General features: G+C 47.4%; 1 protein-coding gene across 1 annotated transcript in view; it reads right to left on the bottom strand.

Moving 5' to 3' along the window:
* Positions 1-13,072, bottom strand: part of LOC308689067 (uncharacterized protein) — a gene marked incomplete at both ends in the record, with an annotated part of 105,259 nt that overhangs the window by 65,189 nt on the left and 26,998 nt on the right. Inside the window, 10 exon segments of the mRNA XM_081362619.1 lie at positions 7,238-7,364; positions 7,958-8,821; positions 8,890-9,086; positions 10,254-10,316; positions 10,518-10,580; positions 10,739-11,056; positions 11,148-11,231; positions 11,330-11,644; positions 11,764-12,087; positions 12,475-12,666. Coding sequence (XP_081218745.1) covers positions 7,238-7,364; positions 7,958-8,821; positions 8,890-9,086; positions 10,254-10,316; positions 10,518-10,580; positions 10,739-11,056; positions 11,148-11,231; positions 11,330-11,644; positions 11,764-12,087; positions 12,475-12,666 — 2,547 coding nt within the window.

Consider the following 13,072-nt stretch of genomic DNA (forward strand, 5'->3'; position numbering starts at 1 on the left):
AGAAGTCTAGTGGGGCTACATGCCCACCAAATTTCATGTTCCCCGGTGCTTCGGTGTCCCTGGTATCGTTGACGAAAAATTTTTTAGGGGGGCCCCAGCGCGGGGGGGGAAGTGGCCCCCGGGGACCAAATGAAATTTTTCCGTAAAAGTCTAGTAGACCAACATACCACAAAAATTTCTTCATCCTCGGTGCCACGGTTCAGGTAGTTATTTAGGAAAAACTGCATTTTTTGGGGTTTGGGGGGGCCCAGCGCGGGGGGGGAGTGGCCCCCGGGGACCAAACGAAATTTTTCCTTAGAAGTGTAGTGGGGCTACATGCCCACCAAATTTCATGTTCCCCGGTGCTTCGGTGTCCCTGGTATCGTTGACGAAAAATTTACGGGGGCCCCAGCGCGGGGGGGGAAGTGGCCCCCGGGGACTAAACAAAATTTTTCCGTAAAAGTCTAGTAGACCAACATACCATAAAAATTTCTTCATCCTCGGTGCCACGGTTCAGGTAGTTATTTAGGAAAAACTGCATTTTTGGGGGTTTGGGGGGGCCCAGCGCGGGGGGGGGAGTGGCCCCCGGGGACCAAACGAAATTTTTCCTTAGAAGTCTAGTGGGGCTACATGCCCACCAAATTTCATGTTCCCCGGTGCTTCGGTGTCCCTGGTATCGTTGACGAAAAATTTACGGGGGCCCCAGCGCGGGGGGGGGAAGTGGCCCCCGGGGACCAAATGAAATTTTTCCATAAAAGTCTAGTAGACCAACATACCATAAAAATTTCTTCATCCTCGGTGCCACGGTTCAGGTAGTTATTTAGGAAAAACTGCATTTTTTGGGGTTTGGGGGGGCCCAGCGCGGGGGGGGAGTGGCCCCCGGGGACCAAACGAAATTTTTCCTTAGAAGTCTAGTGGGGCTACATGCCCACCAAATTTCATGTTCCCCGGTGCTTCGGTGTCCCTGGTATCGTTGACGAAAAATTTACGGGGGCCCCAGCGCGGGGGGGGAAGTGGCCCCCGGGGACTAAACAAAATGTTTCCGTAAAAGTCTGGTAGACCAACATACCATAAAAATTTCTTCATCCTCGGTGCCACGGTTCAGGTAGTTATTTAGGAAAAACTGCATTTTTTGGGGTTTGGGGGGGCCCAGCGCGGGGGGGGAGTGGCCCCCGGGGACCAAACGAAATTTTTCCTTAGAAGTCTAGTGGGGCTACATGCCCACCAAATTTCATGTTCCCCGGTGCTTCGGTGTCCCTGGTATCGTTGACGAAAAATTTACGGGGGCCCCAGCGCGGGGGGGGAAGTGGCCCCCGGGGACCAAATGAAATTTCTTCATCCTCGGTGCCACGGTTCAGGTAGTTATTTAGGAAAAACTGCATTTTTTGGGGTTTGGGGGGGCCCAGCGCGGGGGGGGAGTGGCCCCCGGGGACCAAACGAAATTTTTCCTTAGAAGTCTAGTGGGGCTACATGCCCACCAAATTTCATGTTCCCCGGTACTTCGGTGTCCCTGGTATCGTTGACGAAAAATTTACGGGGGCCCCAGCGCGGGGGGGGGAAGTGGCCCCCGGGGACCAAATGAAATTTTTCCGTAAAAGTCTAGTAGACCAACATACCATAAAAATTTCTTCATCCTCGGTGCCATGGTTCAGGTAGTTATTTAGGAAAAACTGCATTTTTTGGGGTTTGGGGGGGCCCAGCGCGGGGGGGGAGTGGCCCCCGGGGACCAAACGAAATTTTTCCTTAGAAGTCTAGTGGGGCTACATGCCCACCAAATTTCATGTTCCCCGGTGCTTCGGTGTCCCTGGTATCGTTGACGAAAAATTTACGGGGGCCCCAGCGCGGGGGGGGGAAGTGGCCCCCGGGGACTAAACAAAATTTTTCCGTAAAAGTCTAGTAGACCAACATACCATAAAAATTTCTTCATCCTCGGTGCCACGGTTCAGGTAGTTATTTAGGAAAAACTGCATTTTTTGGGGTTTGGGGGGGCCCAGCGCGGGGGGGGGAGTGGCCCCCGGGGACCAAACGAAATTTTTCCTTAGAAGTCTAGTGGGGCTACATGCCCACCAAATTTCATGTTCCCCGGTGCTTCGGTGTCCCTGGTATCGTTGACGAAAAATTTACGGGGGCCCCAGCGCGGGGGGGGAAGTGGCCCCCGGGGACCAAATGAAATTTTTCCATAAAAGTCTAGTAGACCAACATACCATAAAAATTTCTTCATCCTCTGTGCCACGGTTCAGGTAGTTATTTAGGAAAAACTGCATTTTTTGGGGTTTGGGGGGGCCCAGCGCGGGGGGGGAGTGGCCCCCGGGGACCAAACGAAATTTTTCCTTAGAAGTCTAGTGGGGCTACATGCCCACCAAATTTCATGTTCCCCGGTGCTTTCGGTGTCCCTGGTATCGTTGACGAAAAATTCAGTAAGGTGACGAAAAAAAAAAAAAAAAAAACTTTGACAATCCCTATATGACCGCTTTCGCTAGCTACGCTAGCGGCGGTCATAATTATACGTGTGCTGGTCAGTGATTTTATTGTAAATACATTTCTATTGAACTCAGTTTATCGCGCCTGCTCCATTCCGTCTGAACTTCATCTGAACATTCCCGCTACATTACTGAGTTGATTTAGCATATCAACAATTCCAACTCAATCCATGTCCACGACTGAAATACAATGTATCCATTCATTACAACGAAACTCACCGTGTTTTATAGCGAACTTGGCGTCACATCCATCTATCTTGATGCTGTTCATGTTTGAAGGGTTCAATCCCTTCAGGTGTTCTTGCTTTATTATTGAGAAGTGCTCGATCTCTACTCCAGTCTCTCTGAGTTTGGTCAATACTCCTGTTGGCAAATTGTGTTTTGCTTCACCCAATAAAATTCCACAAATTCCTAAATTCCACATTCATAAATCTAAATGCTAAACCTCTCTTTCTTGTTTTTATCAAAGAACTTTAAAAAAATACCTCTTTTCAATTATATATTGTCTGAGAACAAAAAAGTCTTAAAAACATTATCTGTTTGCAATTATTTTCTTTTTTTCAGTGTAATGTAATTCTCATTATTTGTAATCCCCCCAGTTGTTGTTTTTTGTATTCTGTTATTTATTACTTTGTTTTAAGAATCAATACAAAAATGCTGTTTGTGTTTCTTTATTTGCATGTCTTGAAGTAATATAGGTATAATAAATAAAATAATTCAGTATTATCATGTTACTTTCATGTTGAGGTAACTGGATTAGTTTACTCTTTTTAATATGATTAGATAAGAAGAAAAGAAAAGATGGAATATATTTATATGTTTACCTTGTCTTAGCGAATGTACTGTATTTACAGTTTTTTATGATTGTTTACACACTAAAATAAAAATTTCCACACAATTTGCAAAATTCTACTCCAAGGAGCAAAACACCTCCACAGATTTGCACAACATTACACACAATGTCTGCTTCACCCTTTTTGCAAAACATTACACACAGTGATTTGTAAAACTCTACACACATTTTCACACCTTAGACACAGTTAAGGATTGTGAGGTTACTTTCTTGTCATTACAAAGCCATGGATTGCCAATGACCACATTAATGAACAAACTGGATAAACACAACCACCAGGTGTGGAAGCACACATGTGCTAATTTGAAAACGCAGCATTCAGGTGTGCTATAAAAGGCAGCAGGTGAGTTCACCTGTCTTCAACAAAGATGGAAGGAGCTAGAAGAAAAAGAAGAAGAGTGAGAATGAGAGGGGGAGCTCAAAGAGGAGATGAAGGAGGTAGAGGAAGAGGCCCAGGTAGAGGAAGAGGAGAAGAAGGAGATAGAGGAAGAGGAGAAGAAGGAGATAGAGGAAGAGGCCTAGGTAGAGGAAGAGGAGAAGGAGGTAGAGGAAGAGGCCCAGGTAGAGGAAGAGGAGAAGAAGGAGATAGAGGAAGAGGAGAAGAAGGAGATAGAGGAAGAGGCCTAGGTAGAGGAAGAGGAGAAGGAGGTAGAGGAAGAGGCCCAGGTAGAGGAAGAGGAGAAGAAGGAGATAGAGGAAGAGGATGTCATGGTCGGACAAAACTGGAAACAGTTGCAGGTTCTCAAAAGTGTTTATTAAGCTCAAAAGGGTCAGACAAACAGTTCAGAACAACGGAGGGCGGCGACTCAGGCTCGTGCAGGGACTTGATGGTCTGTGGTGCGCTGGTGCTGTGACGGTGATTAATCCCGATCCTGGTGCTGGAGTGCGGTGAACCCAATGACGAAGAACAAGAACGGCAGGAAGACAAGGCAGGCGAACACAGACACGGCAACTCCGCGGGAAACACAGACACGGCAATCACAGGACCTCAACAAACAATCCGACACTGGAACAGAGAATGGTGTGAGTATATATAGGGAATGGAAATGAATCGCAGCTGTGAACAGTGATTGTGATGATGATGATGATCAGCTGGAGCGCTGACAGACACGTGAGCGGGACAACGCCCACTCACACATAAACAACAACGACACGAGGCAAGAAGGAAACAATGCATTCAACAACCGTGACAGTACCCCCTCCTCTAGGAACGCCTCACGGCGTTCCCAGACTCCCTTACCTGTCGATTGTAATCATCGATAAGAGAGTGATCCAGGATGTCACGAGCTGGAACCCAACTTCTCTCCTCCGGACCGTAACCTTCCCAGTCCACCAGGTACTGGAATCCGCGTCCCCTCCGCCTAGAGTCCATAATGCGACGGACCGAATTGGATGGTTCCCCATCTACGAGTCGCGGCGGTGGGGGAACCGGGGCAGGCGGATTAATGCGGAAAAAAAAAACGGGTTTAATTTTGGACACGTGGAATACCGGATGAATTCTCCTGTACACTGGAGGGAGGTTGAGGCGGACTGCCACCGGACTTACAATTTTGGTGACAGAAAACGGGCCAATGAATTTAGGAGCCAGTTTATTGGATACGGAGCGGAATGTTCTTAGTAGAAAGCCACACTTTGGAACCGACGACGTATACGGGAGGCCTAGACCGGTGGCGATAGGCCTTGGCCTTGGTGCGCGCCCGCACACGGAGGAGAGTCTCACGGGCTCTTGTCCATGTGCGGTGACACCTCTGGACAAAGGCGTGAGCGGAGGGGACCGCGACTTCGGATTCCAGACTGGGAAATACCGGTGGCTGGTATCCTATACTACACTCAAAAGGAGATAGGCCCGTAGCTGACACTGGAAACGAATTGTGGGCGTACTCCACCATAGGCAGTTGCTGACTCCAGGAGGAAGGATTCCTGGCAGCCGTACATCGCAAGGTTCTCTCCAGGTTTTGGTTGGCTCTCTCAGTTTGACCATTGCTCTGAGGGTGAAACCCGGAAGACAGACTGACCGTCGCCCCCAGTAACTTACAAAACTCTCGCCAAAATTTGGACACAAATTGGGGACCCCTGTCGGAAACCACGTCTGTCGGGAGGCCATGTAACCGAAAGACGTGATTAACGACTGCAACCGCTGTCTCCTTGGCTGAGGGTAATTTGGGCAAGGGAACAAAGTGGGCTGCCTTCGAGAATCGGTCCACCACGGTTAAAAGTACCGTGTTACCCTGGGAGGGTGGGAGGGCGGTAACAAAATCTAGAGCGATATGGGACCAGGGTCTCGAAGGCACCGACAGCGGTTGGAGTAACCCATCTGGGGGTCGATTAGACGACTTACCAATAGCACAAACTGAGCAAGTCAAAACAAAATCGTGAACGTCGCGAGCCATAAGCGGCCACCAGAATCGTTGTTTGACCAAATAGAGGGTGCGACTAACTCCTGGATGACAGGCTAGACTAGAACAATGGCCCCACCGAATAACGTCTGGACGTAGTTCCTCCGGCACAAATAAGCAGTTCGTTGGGCACCGGATCGGAGGCGTTACCCCTTCTAGAGCCTTCTTGACTCTCGATTCGACCTCCCAAGTGAGCGTAGAGATAATTAGGGTCTCAGGAAAAATACGCTCGGGAGTAGGTGCGTGTTCGGATCGATCAAAAATACGCGACAAAGAATCGGGTTTGATGTTTTTGGAACCCGGACGATACGAGAGGGTAAAATCAAAACGGCCGAAAAAAAGTGCCTACCGCGCCTGCCTGGAGTTCAACCTTTTAGCGGATCTAATGTACTCCAGATTCTTATGATCCGTCCAGACGATAAAGGGTACCCCGGACCCCTCTAACCAATGACGCCATTCTTCCAAGGCTAACTTGACCGCCAACAACTCCCTGTTGCCAATGTCGTAATTTCGTTCAGCTGGTGATAAGCGCTGGGATAAAAACGCGCATGGATGCATCTTGTTGTCTGAGGGTGAGCGTTGTGAAAGAACTGCGCCTACCCCCACCTCTGACGCGTCGACCTCCACCACAAACTGACGTGAGGAATCAGGGGCGATTAAGATGGGAGCCGAAACAAAGCGGCTCTTGAGGTTGGAAAAAGCAGTTTCGGCTGCTTCCGACCACCTGAACGCAGTTCTGGGGGAGGTCAAGGCAGTCAGAGGTGCGGCTAGTTGGCTAAAGTTGCGAATAAAACGCCGGTAGAAATTGGCGAACCCCAGAAACCTCTGTAGGGCCTTACGGGAATCTGGGTTTGGCCACTCTACCACAGCCTTAACTTTGTCAGGATCCATACGCATACCCTCAGCCGACACGATGTGTCCTAAGAAAGGAACCGACTGTGCATGAAAAGCGCATTTCTCCGCCTTGACAAAAAGCCCATTCTCTAGCAACCTTTGGAGTACTCGTCGGACGTGCTGCACGTGTTCCTGGAGAGACGAGGAAAAAATCAGAATGTCATCCAGGTAAACATAAATAAACTGATCGATCATGTCTCGCAGCACGTCATTGACGAGTGCCTGGAAGACTGCGGGACTGTTGGACAAACCGAAGGGCATGACCAAGTATTCAAAGTGCCCCCTAGGGGTGTTGAAGGCAGTCTTCCATTCATCCCCCTCCCTGATACGGACCAAATGATAAGCATTACGTAAGTCCAGCTTTGTGAAGATGGATGCTCCCTGCAACCTCTCGAAGGCTGAAGACATCAGCGGCAAAGGATAAGTATTCTTTACCGTGATGTTGTTCAGCCCCCGGTAATCAATACAAGGTCGCAGCGATCCATCCTTCTTCCCCACAAAAAATAACCCCGCCCCCGCTGGAGATGAGGAAGGTTGGATGAACCCGGATGCTAGAGAATCAGAAATATATTTCTCCATAGCCTCCCTCTCCGGAACCGAGAGTGAATAAATCTTGCCCTTAGGCGGAGACTTACCTGACAGTAAATCTATAGCACAGTCGTAGGGACGGTGCGGAGGGAGAGAAGCAGCCCTTGACTTACTGAACACTTCCCTCAGGTCACGGTACTCCGCGGGCACGTTTGATAAATCCACTGCTTCCTCCTGCAACACAGGAACAGAGACAACAGAACAGGCAGACACAAGACAAGAACTATGACATTCAGTGCTCCAGGCTGATATGGTTCTCTGTTTCCAGTCAATGCGGGGGTTGTGTTGATGGAGCCAGGGGTGACCCAAGACAATGGGGGTGTGATGGGAGTCCGTGATGTAGAATGATATTGTCTCTGCATGGTTCCCTGAGGTGATGAGTGTAATGTTCTCGGTGGCCTGGGAGATGGTTGGTAGTGACTGTCCATTGAGTGCATGTACGGTGATTCTCTGGGGAAGTGTTCTGAGTGGGACTTGAAACTGTAGTGCAAAGGTGCGATCCATGAAATTACCTTCGGCCCCGGAGTCCACCAGTGCGGTGCAGTGATGATCGTGGACAGACCATCTAAGTCTTCCCGGGAGGATGGTGGATGTAGATGAGGACTTTTCGGCGGAGATCCCACCCGATAGTAGCCTCATGCTTACTATCGGGCTTGACCTTTTACCGGGCAGTTGTTAGCAAAGTGTCCCGCTCCCCCGCAGTACAGGCAAAGGCCAAGGGATCTCCGCCTCTCCCTTTACTCCCGGGAAAGTCGAGCTCGACCCACCTGCATGGGCTCGGGATCGGAGGGACCGGCCGCGTCCATGCCGCTGGACCACTGATGTTCCACCCCCCCACGAGGCAGGCTGGGTGGAGCGCGTGGTCCGACCCGGGCTAGTCGAGCGTCCACCCTCAGAGCCAGATCGATGAGTCCGTTCAGTGAGGGGGGTAGGTCCAGGGCGTAGATCTCCCTCTGGACGCGGTCGGCCAGCCCATGCAGGAACCTATCCCACTGCGCTTCCTCGTTCCAGCGACACTCGGCCGCCAGGGTCTTGAACTCAATGGCATAATCTGAAACAGATCGTTCTCGCTGGCGTAGATCAGACAAGACCCTGGCAGCCTCTCTCCCCGCAACCGCGCGGTCGAAAACTCTTTTCATCTCCGAGGAGAGCTCCTGGAACGAGGAACAGCATGGTTCTTGGTTCTCCCACACCGCCGTCCCCCATAGTGCCGCTCTCCCAGTCAGTAGAGTGAGTACGAATGCCACCTTCGTCTCCTCTCTCTCAAATGTCCGGGGCTGGACTGCAAAATGCATGCCGCATCGAGTCAAAAACGGCCGGCAAAAGTTAGGCTCACCAGAGTATGGCTCAGGAGTCGGAAGGCGAGGTTCCGACTGGGAGGCGGGCATCGTTGGTGTGGGAGGGACGGGCGGTGCGGCTGGCGCAGCGGGAGGTTGCAGCTGTTGAAAACGCTGGGTCAGCTCGGACACCTGCGTGACGAGAGCCTGAATCGCGCGCGCCGCATCCCCTTGATGGCGGTCCTGAGCGTCCATCCTTTGAATACTTGCACGAACAAAGTCATCCATCGTTGCGGCGGCACCACCTGCTGCTTCCATGGATTGGTCGGATTGTTCTGTCATGGTCGGACAAAACTGGAAACAGTTGCAGGTTCTCAAAAGTGTTTATTAAGCTCAAAAGGGTCAGACAAACAGTTCAGAACAACGGAGGGCGGCGACTCAGGCTCGTGCAGGGACTTGATGGTCTGTGGTGCGCTGGTGCTGTGACGGTGATTAATCCCGATCCCGGTGCTGGAGTGCGGTGAACCCAATGACGAAGAACAAGAACGGCAGGAAGACAAGGCAGGCGAACACAGACACGCCAACTCCACGGGAAACACAGACACGGCAATCACAGGACCTCAACAAACAATCCGACACTGGAACAGAGAATGGTGTGAGTATATATAGGGAATGAAAATGAATCGCAGCTGTGAACAGTGATTGTGATGATGATGATGATCAGCTGGAGCGCTGACAGACACGTGAGCGGGACAACGCCCACTCACACATAAACAACAACGACACGAGGCAAGAAGGAAACAATGCATTCAACAACCGTGACAGAGGAGAAGAAGGAGATAGAGGAAGAGGAGAAGAAGGAGATAGAGGAAGAGGCCTAGGTAGAGGAAGAGGAGAAAGAGGTAGAGGCCCAGGTAGAGGAAGAGGAGAAGAAGGAGATAGAGGAAGAGGAGAAGAAGGAGATAGAGGAAGAGGCCTAGGTAGAGGAAGAGGAGAAGAAGGAGATAGAGGAAGAGGCCTAGGTAGAGTAAGAGGTAGGGAAGGACTTATGCCATTGAAGACATAGCCTGTGATGTGGATGAAATCTTATGGCCTGATCCAGCCAGACGGAGAGATGATGAATAGTTACAGTATTCTTGTTGCTTTTACAGTAGTTTTTATTCAGAGTCAAAGTGTATGTACTTCATGCAGTAATTTTTATTTGTCTACATGTATAAAATAAAATTGCATTGGGAATTGTTATGCTCTAAATTGATTTTAAATGTTGTCATTGGATAGTGCTGTCAACTGCCTAAAATACTACTAAAAATTATTTCCCTACATTTTCTTTTGTCCACTATCCTGCAAATGTTCTTTAAAAAAATTAATTCATTAAGTTCATACAAATTAATTCATTGACTAAAAAACATATCTTTTGAGTATCCGTTGATATCAATAGAAAAATAACAGGCCAAATACTGAATCAAATTTTGCGGCGCATGTAGCATTTCATACAAAAATATTTGAAATAGCATAAAAACATAAGGCACTGATGCATTAGAAACAACATAAGAATCTCCCAGTTGCTCCAGAACTGTAATATGATTTGATGAAGAGGCAGTGGGTGTGGTCAGTGAGTCATATGGCTCCTCCCTCTTTATTTGACTCCTCCCCCACATCATCATAATCTGTTTTTAAAAACAAAAGCAAAGTCATATTTTCATTGTTATAAATGAATCAAGATTTAGTTTAAATGAGAAACATAAATAAAAGCAGATATAGGTTATAGAAATGTTCAATAACCTACCCAACAGGTTCTTCTCATCTTCATTGCTGTTCTTCACATCATCATACTCCTCCTGATCTCCCTCTGATTCACATGTGAAATAAAAACCTCACATTGTAGTTTGTAAATCAGCTTGTGTCAATGATGTCATTGATCTCTTTCACCTCATGACTGTCTGAGATTATTAGATTTACTCCTGATCAAGTCGTGATGATTCATTAATGGTAGAAATGTTCAATATTAGTGTGTGAAGGTGATTATGAAATGCAGTTCTGTGTGACTCACCTGTAACATCTCGAAAGATCTGTCCATTAATGATGACATCATCATAATGCTCTGGTGTGTCCACTACACATGAACATATAGACAGAACAAACATTGCATTATATCTTACAATGTAATGGGATTAATACATAATATCATAAATCACTATAAAAGGATTATGGTAAATACACCATAATCGAAATGATATATTTAAAAATCAATCACATTACTTTACTGTTCACCTGAGCACACGACTCCTACATCCTCCTTGTGTTGACAGTCATGTTTCCCCCAGCCTGGAGAAGAGCAGTTCCACAGGGACGTCTCATTCCCCTCACACTCCACCTCATCCAGCCATATGGGTCCAGAACCAGGACCAAACCAGGCTGGTACCTGCTGGTTACTGAGGGCCACTCCACACTGCAGCTGTCTGCACACCACATGGGCATCTTTAATATCCCAGGAGTCATCACACACTGTCCCCCATGAGCCGCTGTGAAAAACCTCCAGCCTCCCTGCACAGTCTCCCCCAGAACCCACCAGCCTGATGGACCCGCGACCTGATATTCAGAGAGAGAAAAACAGTGCTTGTACATGAACATTATTTATCATTAACAACTAAAGAATCTGCCCAGATGTTGATTTTCTCACCAAAGTGTTTGATTGACAGCTGTTGTGTGGAGCTGCAGTTGAGAGTTTGTGGAGAGCTGCAGTTCCTCAGATGAGCTTCACTCCCTGGAGAGAATATTTATTTGTAATTCAGTATTTATCTAAAATGTATACAACATTTTAATCTGAAACCAATGACTTCATCATAGTGTGAATTTGCTCACCAGAGCAGACGACTCCAACATCTCGTCTATGAGAACATTCAGCTCGACTCCATGAAGAGACGGAACATTCTGAGAGTTTTGTTTCATTCCCGTCACAATCAAACACATCAGCCCAGATTTCACCACTTCCCTCTCCAAACCAGTCTGATCCCAGAACAGACACAGCAATCCCACAATTCAGCTGTCTACAGAGGACACTGGCAGCTCTCATATCCCAGCATGCATCACACACTGAGCCCCACTCATTGAGAAACTGAAGCTCCACTCTTCCAGAACAGGAGTCTGAGCCGTTGACCAGTCTGAGGTCAGTGTAACCTGGACAACGAATAAAGATCTTACTGAAACTGATCAAACCAAGAAGAAACCAATCAAATAATTAAGTTTTAGTTAACAATTTGATTTCTCTATTGAAAGGCTGAACATTGACATTTTACCAGAACATATCAGTCCCACGTCATTGTCATGGGTGCATTTTATATTATGAGAGGTTGATGATGGACAGCGTCGAATGTGTGTTTCATCTCCTCTGCACTGAATCTCTTTTGATCCAATCTGACCCTTTCCTTTTCCAAAAGCATCTTCTCCCAGCACCTGTACAGGAGCCCCACAGTCCAGCTCTCTACACACAACCTCTGCATCCTGCTGGTCAAAGGCAGCGTCACACACTGAACCCCATCGTCCCCCAATATACATCTCCACTCTTCCAGAACACAGGTGAGACCCAGCAACAAGACTAGGCCTTCCGTAGTTTATTGTTTCTGAATATATTTACACAAAAGAGAAGACCATCTGTCACTATGATTATGATATGGACATAAAACAATATTCCTTCATTAATAATATATTTTATAAATAGATCAAATGGAGTTGTTAAGACAATAAAATATACTTTTCATCAACTAGCTGCTTATGATTTGCTCGGACAACAATTACATTAAATTACATTAAATTGCTTATAAGATGTTTATCAATGAAAGTCTGATCAGTGATGTATTAACAGTGTGATGTATGGAGCCGCTCACCAGAGCATCTGACTCCAGCATCTTGATGATGACCACAGTAATGAACACCCCATCCTCTTGATCTACAGTTCTTCAGTGTTGTCTCTGATCCACTACAGCGCACATAATCCATCCAGATTTTACCTGATCCTGATCCAAAGCGAGTATCACGCACAGCCTCTAGAGCCTCTCCACATCCTATCTCACTACACACCACTGCAGCATCAGTCATATCCCAGCCATCACGACACACTGTTCCCCACTGACCATCATGATGAATCTCCACTCTACCAGCACAGAGACTGTTACCACCAACTAACCTCACAGTCTCAAAATCTGTACATGAAAGAGAGTAAGGGATTTGATCATGCAAAGTCAAGAAACATAAGATGTAATAAGTTGGTAAATAGAAATAGAAATATATATGTGTGTGTGTGTGTGTGTGTGTGTGTGTGTGTGTGTGTGTGTGTGTGTGTGTGTGTGTGTGTGTGTGTGTGTTTTTGTTTATATTACATTGTGGGAACCAAATGTCCCCAACAAGGATAGTAAAACATGAGATCACCTCCATTGTGGGGACCAGCCAGCGGTCCCCATGAGGGAAATGGGTTTATAAACATACTAAATTATATTTTTTTGAAAATGTAAAAATGCAGAAATTTTTCTGTGATGGGTAGGGTTAGGGGTAGGGTTAGTGTAAGGGGACAGAATATACAGTTTGTACAGTATAAAAACAATTACGTCT

This window comes from Scardinius erythrophthalmus (genome assembly GCF_964197995.2).
Source record: "Scardinius erythrophthalmus genome assembly, chromosome: 4".
In the NCBI taxonomy this organism is placed as follows: domain Eukaryota; kingdom Metazoa; phylum Chordata; class Actinopteri; order Cypriniformes; family Leuciscidae; genus Scardinius; species Scardinius erythrophthalmus.